Genomic DNA, 12295 nt, shown 5'->3' on the forward strand with positions numbered 1-12295 from the left:
CTCAAATTCTCTATAATTCACAATTCTACTGTTACCCCCTCCTCCCTGTGTGTTTTAGCCTACGTCTATGTGTCTCTGAGTGTTTGTGCGCACCCTTCTGTGTTGAGATAGCCTATGTGGTAGAAATACATGGAAATCCATGGGAACACTCTCACAGCATTCTAATGGGTTGCGAGGAGAATCGACTCTTGCAGACATAATTTCTCTTCGATCATCCCCTCAGCGCGTGAAAGGGTTCCAGTTTCACATATCTTGGCGTTTAATTTTTTTCTTTGCCTCTTTTTTTTAAGCTAAATAGAAATGAACACTGCCAGTTTCCTTCAGATATCAACAGTCATGTATTCTTTTAAAGCACCGAAAACCTAGTTTTAAACTGTATATTAAGTCTTAATGTGGACGTTTCTTTCATGTTGGTAATTGAATCAGACGGTGTCACCATTTGTAGCCTACACTGTCTCTTACTTTCAAGGAAGACCAAAGGAACATATTCAGTCGGGAGATCAAGGCTGGAAGACGGTTGGGATTCCCGATATGCATCTTGGACATTTATTAGGTTGTTGTGAACCACACATCTTGGATTTTTGACGGTCTGAATATATTTTTCGTTTTCGTTAAGTTTTATTTCTGTTATTTTCTTTCTTTTCACTCTCTCAGAAACAAGTAAGATTTGCTGCTCTAACGTCTGGATGAGATATCGCAGCTGTATTTTTCTCCCCAATGTACATGTTTCCAGTAGACAATTCGCTTCACCAGGGGAGACTGACAATCTACTCGATCAGATGGAATAAATGGGGATATGCACATTTCTAATTTTTACATTTTCTGTAAATGGACTTTTCAGTGTCCGACGTCTAGTGTCGACTATAGGTTTTAGATTGTACAGCAATCCCCACGCAGGAGCAGCGTTGGAGTTATGATTCTTATGGAGGTTTGGACTGGGAAATTACAACAGCCAACATAAAAGGGACAGCGCTGGTTTCTTTAGGTCTACTTTTTCAGTTTTCGACGTGCGTTTGTCTTTCACCTGCTGAAGATAATTACCAGCGTTGGTTTTAATCAAAATGTTTCATCTCCTGGTGTTAGTCCATGGGATCTGGGATTTGCATGGCCATCCTTAGACTGGAAGAGGATTGAAACATCTGGGGACAACAACTAATTTAAACATACCTCTTTGTAAATACATCCTGCATATATGTATCTATAGATACCGACAGATAGCAAATCTATCTATGTATATATATATATCAGTTCTTTGCCCAGTGCCTCATTACAATTATTGATTTTTTCATCTCTCTACCCCCCTATTTCCATTCCTTTTTTCTTTTTCTACGTGTACCATACACGGTTGGATTACAGAAACTGAATAGAAAGATTTGTGGAAATGCTGGGTCTTCAAGAAGATAAATTATGTGGAATTATTTCTGCTCTGGCAGCTTTGTCCTTTGTCTGCTTCGCACAAAGGTAAGATACCATAATAGAAAGCATCACGCCATAGCAACAGATACATAACAGCTTGACAGTCTTGCCACCTGGACTAGAGACTAGAAGGAAAGGCATTTGCAAATGTGTCATCAGCATTAACGAAAGATAGGCTACCCTATCTAAAATACCACAGTTACATGTGTCCGTGGGATAGCTGTGCGTGTGTGTGTGTGTGTGTGTATGTGAGAGAGAGATAGAGACTGTGTGTGTGCGCGCGTGCGTGCGCTTATGTGTGTATGTGTGTCAGTGTGTGTATGTGGTTGGGGGATGTGCACGCGCTAGGGAGAGTGAAATATACGCACGTCTATCGGCATTGCCAACGTATTTATGATATCCTCAGAGGTTAAAGTGATCCTATTTATGTTTCCTATCAGAATTGTGAATCCTAAATCGAGGAACCCGAATATTTTGCCATATCTGATTAATAGGGAATGTCTGACATACTAATATTTGCCTAAAAAATGTAGGCTAAAATGTCTCATCGTTTTCTGTCAGCTCTTACACAGGCCTCTCTCAATCGGTCTCTCTCTCTCTCCATCTCTCCTTTTCTCTCTCGCTCGACCAGCCTGTGTGTGTGAACACATTCAGGCCTCTGTCTACAACCACACACATTACCGTGTAGTATGAACAAACTATGTTTGGTTGTGAATAGTCATATGTATAACATTTGTATTTGAATCTCGAGGTCTAACGTGTCACAGATTGATCAGTGATAAGTTAACACTAAATTACAGGGTGCGCGCGCTTGCTCGCACACTGGCGCTCACGCGCGCGCACACACGTGGAGAATTATTGGTCATTATTATTAGTCGGCTGTCTAAACCAGTTTTTTCCTCATGGCAATTATTAATATGAGCTGAGTTAGCCCATGAATCACGGATGAAACCATGTCACCAAACATACAGGTGTAGCCTACTGACAATTATCATGATGGCTGGCTGGTGATTGATTACAAAAACATGTGTCTTCCATTTTAACTTAACCTATAAGGGAATACTTCGGTAAACGGATTTGAAGGGTTTGTAATAATCCCTTAATCTGGTAGATAGATTTACATACAGTTTACATAGGCATGAATGGCCTAAATTGCAGTGATCAACCAGTTGCAAATGATCGCAACCGAAATCGCAAAGGGGTGGTGAGGACCCCTGTGAGAAATCCAGCGAACCAATAGGCTATAAGCAATTTAGTCCTAATAAACTAACATATATTAAGCAGTGAGCATGCGTTGTTTGCGCATGCCAGTGCGAATTGTTGAACTGACATTAGAAGGCAGAGGCTTATATTGAAATCATTTTCTTCAATGTTCTCATTGGTCACTGCTATCTGCAGTAGGATCAACGAAATGACCTTATTTTCCTACCCAACACACCATACTGAAACTGGCGTTGCCTAGGGATGTTTTTTCCCCCCTGTAATATATATTTTTTAAATGGATGTGCAAAAGGTGTTTTATGTTCCTCTGTGTGACATGTTGGAAATCTACAGCCCACAAATGCACACATGCTTAATCAAATGGGCGTGTTCTGACTTCCAGCCTGCCACCCTCACAGGTGCTTAAAACTGAAATATTATTAACTTGGCCACACTAACCGGTCTCTCCCTGCTCCTACCAGTCCCAATGAGAAGACCGGAATATCTGTGGCAAAGAGGACAGTGGACAAATTGCTAAAGGGATATGACATCCGCCTAAGACCAGATTTTGGAGGTAGGTCACCCAGTAATGTGTTGAGAACTTTGTCTCAGAATCCATCAGTCAACATAAAATTGATTGCTTTTATGCTTACTTCTCTGAATGAGTATATTTGGATCAGCAGCATGTTTGACTCTTTGGACTTTACTGACTAAAGCTAAAACACCACAGGTTTGCTGATTTTGTCCACTGGGAATTCAGGAAATCTGTGCTAGAGGCTGACCTGCACAATACTCAAACTTGCTGATGCTTAACTGTGAAGATATAAGCGTTGTTTGTTATTTGTGATATTAAAATGAAATGAACATAGTGTTTTGCATTTTCACCAGGTTTACAACCACATAACTGAAGAGGTCACATCATACACCCATAGGATTTGTTTGTCCTACTGTTCATGAATCGTAGGCCTGTACAATAGTATTTGGTATTTGACGTTGTAAAAGCATACTTTACAAGTGAGCGTATGGAATGACAATGGTAGTACACACTAGCCTGACCCCACCCAGGGATGGATTACTGCACGGGCCTACCGGGCCCAGGCCCAGGGGCCCAAGGGGTCATGGGGGCCCTGAAGCCCAAGCTTTTGCATGGAATCATTGCCTCAATATCAACAAATCAGGATGTAGGCTATGAATCTGATTGAATGTAGTATTGGCCATCTCCAAAATGCACCAGAATACAGGAAATCACATCAAACAAATAAAAATTCTGGGGGAGGACCCCCAAACCCCATTCCCACATATGCGACAATTAGTGGGGGGCCCTTAATACATCTGGGCCCAGGGGCCCGAAAGTTCATAATCCGTCCATGACCCCACCCACTTAGATCTCCTTTCAGGGAGATCTAGTCTGAAACACCACAGTTCATAACAGTTTCCCTCAGACAAGAAAAATGTCAGGCCAATCAGTGACGAGAGGGGAAGACGAAACCAAAACTTATTGTGATAAATAAAAGCAGCAACCGCTAGTACCTGTCCCGATGCAAGTGTTTCCCAATCTACAGTCACCTGACTCTATTCACTTTGTGAATGAGTTGGATTTTTACAGGCTAAGTACACACTAATATGAGACACAAAAGGTAGATACATTCAAAAAACACTTACAGAGAATTAAACATTTATGTCCTCACAACACATTTGTACTGCATTCTGGGAGCTCATTACATCACACACACACAAAGAAGTGTACTACCCCCTTGCACGCTACAATATATAATTTGTACACAAAAATGACCAAAAAGCATTAATACTCTACCGTTTTATTGCAATACCATTTGAACTGAGTCCATATCTGGTTTGCATGTTGATATGCAGCATTTTCCCCCTCATTCCTTTTGGTAGAAATATTAATTATAGGTTGGTGGAATGGCACCTCTCGACTGTAGTACACAGATTTTTTGAAGGATTTTGATTAGGGCTTTGACTGGGCCATTCAAGAAAATGTAGTTTAATAATTTTGAAGCATTCCATTGCTGCTTTGGCCTTGTGCCTTGATTAACTGTCCTAATGGGTGGGAAACCATCTTCCAAGCACAAGCTTTACAACAGGTTCTCCTGTGATATTGTGTAGAACATTTTCCATTCATTCTCCCATTAATTCTGAAATGTTTTGAATTTCCTACAGATCAAAAGTATCCCTTCAACATGATGTTACCACTGCCATATTTCACTACAGGGATGGTGTTATTTCAAGGCATTGGTGTAATGGTGTTAGATTTAATAATAATAATAATAATAATAATAATAATAATAATAAGCTTTATTTGTATAGCACCTTTCATTTATGCCCCCTTTCATTTCCTGTTTTATCCCACAACCTTGCAAATGACCATGAGTGATTTTTATGATCAGAACATCTCTACTTTAAGCACTGGTGGGTAGTGGCAAGTTAAGATAAGATGTCATCAAATAAGTGGCATCACTGTCATCTGTGAATTTGGAGCTCCAAACCACAGTGGTGTGATTACTTGCAAATACCAGGTTTTGAGTTTGTTTTAATGTTAGGAGAAAAATAACTTATCTTTGGAAATGTCCTGGACATATTAGAGAATGTTGTCTGCAATAAAAACCTGCCTGTTTAAGAATATTTTGGCTTCTTCTGCCATAAGAAAGGTTGCTGACTTTCAGGGGAGTTGAATAGCCTACTTTTCATGCACTGTACAGTATATTTCAAACAGACAATGAAAATATACTGATTAGACCAAAAATTTAGATTTTCAATATCAGTTGTCAGCTAAGACCAAGAAAATATGGATCTATTTTTTATGTCTATATAAGCAATAGACCCAGTGCTATCCGTCTTTCCTGTTTCTATGATACAAAAAGTTCATGGGTCAATGGGCATTGTAGATGGAGGATAGATCTTATTTTACCTTTGAAATAGTAAGCCTCTTTTCAAAAAGTTACCTTTTACTAGAACATTCCATTGCTATACTTTGTCGGAAAGTAATGTTTACAGCTAAACAGGGCTGTTGTTGGTCTATAAGACTTTGTTTGTCTCTTTGGTAGTTAGGTTGCCAGTGTCCTGCAAATCTCCTTACTGCTGCTATAATACTGTATAAATGATAGGAAAATATTAAGTTAGTTTGTCGTTTACATCATGGAAACTAATTGAACCATTCCATAGGGCTCTTTAAGGGACTAAAGCCATTTATCATCACAATCTATCCTTTGCATGTACAATCCTTTTGAGTAAAATCCTTGAATCCTTTTGACTAATGTTCAAGACTCAAGTTTTCCCTAAATATATAGAGTACACAGTGACGAAATAAGTAACTAAATGAGTTCTGTATAGATTGTATAGGCTACACATTCAGCAACCAAAAAATGGTGCTAGAAGTGAAATAACATTTCTCTTCTTTGATAAGGAAGTCCTACTTCTCATTGTGCACAGACAGCACTTTAGGTTATAGTAGCATAACCTACTCTGACACTGTTAATTTACCAAGCAGCAGTTGCCTAGTCAACCAGATGCCTTGCAGATACATATATTGCATCTACACTACCAGTCAACAGTTTGGGGTCAATTAGAAATGTCCATTCCACTCCATTATAGACAGAATACCAGGTGAGATCAGTTGCATTGTTTTCTTTAATCAGGGCAGCAGTTTTCATATTACATTATATGCTTACATAATTGCAAAAGGGTTCTAGCCTAGAAATCTAGACGCGCCTCTAGCGGCAGCAAATTGCTGCCAGGGCTAGTCTAGCAACTCTCCGTTGGCTTGTGAGCTCCAGAAATCGAAATTTAATCAGGCATTGAAATCGTGTATAGAGTCGTTTGGTGGGCTATAATAATAATGAATATAAAAATATAAAATAATAATGAATAATAAATATAATGATGATTGATGGCAGAGTTGCAACGGTTTGGCTTGAATTCCCTGCTACTTGAAAACAAATATCCTATTGCGTCCTATTGCGTGCAGAGGGAATTTGAAAGACAACTGATTATCCCGCCCCTCGGACTGAGCACTGCGAACGGTGAGTGCTCAGACCCTACATTTTAATGTGGGTCTGGCTCGCCAGGCTAAAAGGGTTCTCCAATGTTTTCTCAATTAGCCTTTTAAAATGATATCATATTATTAAACAGAATGTGCCTTTGGAACATTGGATGAATGGTTGCTGATAATGGGCAATGTAGATATTGCCACTTTCTACAACATCGAAAAGCCATTTCTTGCTGCCCTGATTAAAAAAAAAAAAACCAATGCAACGGATCTCAGCTGATATTCTGTACAGTATATAATGGAGTGGAATGGAATTTTTTAAGTAAGTAAGTAACTTTTGACCGGTAGTGTATTGTAGACAACCATTCAGAGCATTTGGTGCTTTTTTTCTTTAGTGCTTTTTTAACGGAAAGACAGCTAAGTGTGTGTTCCAAAATGTAGACCTTGCTTCTAGAAATCACACTACATCTGGCCCCACATGAAAATTTTAGTAGCAACCTCAGTTGTGTTTTACCAACAAAATAGCTTGTTAATCAATAACATTGTTTTAACAAAATGTAATTTAAATAGATGCTACTTGTCTAAAATGTACCTTTGAGTTAAGATGCATGCCAGACATTGCCAAAAGAACATTACAGACTTTGCAAGTAAAGCACTCATCGTGAGCAACTGTTTCCTGCCTTTTTCAACTTTCAACAATCTCCTAATTATATTATGTTTTATAATGAATTTGAAAATGATTGTTCCTGATGTGCCATTTTGCTTGCTAACAATGGGCTGGTGTAGATCATTTATATCTTTAGATTTTAATGATTTAACCCCTCCCCCCATTATTTCTGATGAATAGTATGTTCATATATATGTTCATAGAACATTTGGCTATATATTGATGGAACAGAGGCATCGTAGACTGATGACTAACATTACATGCTGGTATATAGCCCAGAGTTACAGTGCCATTTTTTGCTGTGCAATCTAAATGAATGCAGTCACATCCGACCAGGACAGAAGGCAGACAAAGTGAGCAACTGAGTTGCAAGTAAGACAACAAGGAGAGCTGCAAGACAGAGAAAACAGATGAAGCAAACACAACCGAGAGAGACAGGAGGGTAGCCTAGATACAGCTCAAGAAGAGATAAGAGAAGACCAGTCCCTGAGAGGACAATTTAACATAGCTACCAGAGGAAGGTTGAGCTCAGCACACAATGTAAGAATGGTCTTTTTTTTTGTTTGTTTCTATTTATTTCATTATTTATTTATTTTAATTTTTATTTTAAAGACTTTTAATGAAACGACTAAAAGAGGCATGTTCTAATCTACACTGCTTAAACATTTCATGCAGTGGTGGATAAAAATGGCAGAACAATATATCAGGTTTATCATGCTTTCATCTTTGAGCCCTCCTGCATTGTAGTTTCTATGTGTGTTGAAGGTCAGGGTATTTGATTTTTTTGGTTTCTCATATTGTTAGCATTAGCGCTTCAAACAAGATTTTCTTTCAAAAGGTTTAATAGCATAGCTCTAAGACTCCCACATCATCAAGTTCCATTAGAAAAATAAGAACATGTCTGATATGGATAACCATCTAAAGATGAACAACCGCTGCCAACAGCTAGCGCTAAATCTTGTCAATGAGTAAAACCCCTAAATTGTGTAATCATCTGGGTCAGATGAACAAGTAGTGTTTTGACACACGCCACAATGCATTCCAGAATAGTAACAAAATTGTATGTACTGGAGGGATAACTAGCCTAAATGGTAATATTTCCATGTACCATTAAAAACACTGTTTGCCCATGTCCATTATTGCAAGGAAAAGCTCTAAAGACATGTTCCTTCCTCTAGCAAACAGCCTATGAGCAGCATCTCTTAAACAACACATCAAAAGTAAAGTTTGTTGGTAGGCGCTCCAAAATACTGCATTAAATGCACATGAAAAAAGCACAGTATATATATTGTACTGCACTTTTTTCATGTCCAAAAAACTGCACTGCATTTCAACGGCAAGAAATTCCTCAAAAAATGCAGTCAGTTGACACCCAAAAATAAGTTATTTTTTTCAAAGTGTTGTCATGTCATTGCCACTAATATTCATTGAATCCATTTTGTAAAATTGCAGTGAAGCTATGTGAAATGGCTGAAATGGAAGACAGAGCTAGTTAGCGGTGGTGAGCTACCACAAGCTAGCATTGCTCTTAGAAAGATGGCATATGGAGATATAATCATAGAAGAAAATAGTTATGATATGTTATTAAGGAAATGTATCATTATTGTTGACACACTTTAATTTGCTGATATTCTGTGTTTTGGGGATCTTGTGTAATCATTCAACATTCTACTTGGGCTTTTGTTCTGTTCTGGTGTATATTTGCCTTTCCACATAGTGGCCTTCCTCTTGCCACCCACTAGCAATTAACTTAACACTTGCTCTATAGTCTAGCTGTCATGCTCTGCAATGTATTTCCAACCAAGAGTTTGATTGTAACCCACTGTAGTGCTTATTTAGCATTTGGCTTCTTAAATTTCATTTTTCAGTTAGACCCCATTTGTGTTAGAAATTCAAATGGGGTCCCACATGGTTCAGTCCTTAGTCCCCTGCATTTTACTCTGACTCATAATTTTATAGAAAGTAACATGTATAGCTGCAGATGACACAGATTTATGTATCTCACTTTTTCCTATTTAATATGTGACCCAATCTAACAAAATGAGTCACAAGTCGCATATTCTATTTTTTTGAGATACAGGCCGATTACTTCAAAAGCGATTGAAGATATTGATTTTTCTTTTTTGGTGTTATATGAAAATGAATTTCCCTAATTTTTATAGTCAAGACAAAAACGTGTAGTTAAATTTTTTTTAATTCCTACCAAAATTACTACCTGCTGTACCTGCCTGCAACCTGTAAATTCAATTTTCTCAGTTTTTTAATTGGAAAAAGTTGGTGGGATGCCATAATTAAAAAATTCTATATCTTGACAACGATTTGTAATGTGACTTTGACCAGGATATTGTTTTAAAGCTTACTGTGTCCTCTGTCCATTGATACCAAAATCTCAATTTTGAATTTTGGGTCACTGTGACTCATTTTGCCAGATCGCCTCACATATAGGGATTACACACCTCCCAAGTAGATTTACAGAGTTACTCAGACTGCAGATGTAAATTGAGCAGATGGCCAGGGCAGGATTCCATTTTATCACATCATTTAGGTAAAAAACAAATTCATGTACCAAAAAATCCCCCTGAGATTCCAACAGAGATCTAGCAGCTTGGATAAAATATGTATGGGTGTTGACTTTTTACCTATTGTTTACTTTACACTCCCTGTCTGGTAGCTCATCTCCATAACTGGTTTGGATCTGGACTGGGGACTAATTTCATCAGTATCTGTCAAGCCTAATTCCTAAAGATCACCAGCAAGACTTCCCTCGTGATCTCAGAAATCGGCCTACTAGATTTTTTTTTTAAATGTACAGTATGTGTCTTTACTGAATATCTCTTTGTTTGTCTTACCACAGGTTCTCCGGTTGTTGTAGGAATGAGCATCAATATTGCCAGTATTGACTCAATCTCAGAAGTCAACATGGTGAGTTTAAAAGCATGTTGACAAATGTTTCCATTGTAATAGCGTTTTATTTATTCATTGCAATAAAGATGTTAGAGAGACACATTCATTCATTTCAATCTATTGTGTTCTTGTTGACCATGTTGCATATAAATTGCACTCTGTGCTACATTCAACAATTGCTTGTGAAGTTAAAAAAAAACTGTAGGCAGATTCCAAAGCTTTTTATTGTTTTTAAGTATGGAAGTTAAATGCCTTAGTGTGTTCATCAGGGACCTGTGAATGGGTACGTCATGGAACAAACACAAGACAACATATTCAAAATGTTAAATAGTACATTTTGTTTTCAAAACATACATTGAGAAGGCTATGACTGAAGTAATTATGGTAATTTGCTGCAACAATTCAGTCTTTGTAAATAAAAATGCATTATAACCCTGCAAAATGGTGCAGACAAGTAAACTACATTGCCAATATGTGTGTCATATGAAAGATGAATAATAAAGACATGTCAGGTGCACTGTACATAGAGTTGACAAGTTAGCACAATTAACATCAGTAGCAGCAAAACTTTGTGTACTAATCCTTAGTTGACCAAATTCTCAAATATGAATAGAGCAACATTTACCTAGTGCAGAATTGATGCAACATAACAGATAAACATCAGCCACTGCCATCAGTAAATGTCATATAAATTTGCCGAATGCCTTACAGTCAACAAGGCCGATATTGGTCAATACCGATGTTGGCTGATATATCGGTGCATCCGTATTGCAAATGCATATGAAAACAATAATTACATGAATTAATGGATGTAAAGTAGATAGTTACGGTCTTTGGATTCATTTTGATATTATCATGTGTATGTGTATTATGAATAATGTAGTTGGAAGAATAATATAGCTGGACAATAGATGGTGCATTATCAAAAGTACGTTGGCAATCTTGCATTTTTTCATCATTCATGTGATTAATTGTGAAAGCATAGATGCTTGATTGTGATGTTGCCTCTAAATTATGTAATTGTACTCTTAGGTCAAATCAAAATGTCTTCTTCTCCCTATCAGGATTATACCATCACGATGTATTTTCAACAAAGTTGGCGAGATAAGCGACTTGCCTATACAGAGATGGAACTTAACTTGACTTTGGATAACCGTGTGGCAGACCAACTTTGGCTCCCTGACACCTATTTCCTCAATGACAAGAAGTCATTTCTCCATGGGGTGACCGTAAAGAATCGTATGATACGTCTCCATCCAGATGGTACCGTTTTATACGGCCTAAGGTAAGAAATCATGAAAATATCAATTCATCTGATGTCAAATCTTTAAATTTAGACATATTGACAAGTTTTCAGTAGGCTCGTTTTAAGCTATTCAATCATCTGCCATTTAAATTTGCTCTAATTTTCAACTTACCATGTTGACAAGCAGTCATGTCATTGTTGCAGCTTTTAATCTAACCCTCAATAATATTGTAGAAATATGAATATACTTACGAATATATACATATAAATATGAAATACGATTGTATTTTATTTTTCTATGCAAGGAGGGGAGAAATTCCCTTAAAGCCTCATTATATTGTAAATGGATATTTTTGTTTTCATGATTTGGTGGCCCTAGTGTTTTGGGGTATAATTACAGTAATTGACAACAGTATATGTGCAATTGTTGACACAAGATGCAGGATTTAGTTAGCTATACTAGCCATAACAATACATGTAAGTTGGAGATGGGGTTTTTCCCCTAGGATGTTTTTCTTGCTGGTTCGATTTCTGGAAAGAATTGTAAATTTGAAATGTACTGGTTACATTTTAGCAACGCAATATACTTAGGTATAAAATACAAAATAATGATGCTCTCAAATTTAATGGTAATAAGTGAGCAAAACCTCATTACCCACAAAAATGTAGACTATTATGAAACATCTGTAACATGTATGTAGCCTGTTAAAAGGCTAGCAAGTCTGCATGGCATCAAATGTAGCTCATAGGGCCACATTTTTCCCTTTGAGGATCAATAAAATAATCAATTTATCTCCATATTGTATCTATCTCATATCCATATCTTATCCCTTGTCTATCAAGTTAACTTTTTGTT

The 12295-nt window shown here is 37.5% G+C and overlaps 1 protein-coding gene across 1 annotated transcript in view; it reads left to right on the forward strand.

The window, feature by feature from the left end:
* The window catches only part of gabrb4 (gamma-aminobutyric acid type A receptor subunit beta4), a 38532-nt gene continuing 26237 nt past the window's right edge, over positions 1–12295 (forward strand). Inside the window, exons 1-5 of the mRNA XM_048229063.1 lie at positions 1–1173; positions 1357–1461; positions 3099–3190; positions 10144–10211; positions 11258–11478. Of these exons, the coding sequence (XP_048085020.1) occupies positions 1382–1461; positions 3099–3190; positions 10144–10211; positions 11258–11478 (461 nt within the window). The 5' untranslated portion in view covers positions 1–1173; positions 1357–1381. The remainder of the gene's footprint in view (positions 1174–1356; positions 1462–3098; positions 3191–10143; positions 10212–11257; positions 11479–12295) is intronic.

Source organism: Alosa alosa, chromosome 20 (assembly GCF_017589495.1).
Source record: "Alosa alosa isolate M-15738 ecotype Scorff River chromosome 20, AALO_Geno_1.1, whole genome shotgun sequence".
In the NCBI taxonomy this organism is placed as follows: domain Eukaryota; kingdom Metazoa; phylum Chordata; class Actinopteri; order Clupeiformes; family Clupeidae; genus Alosa; species Alosa alosa.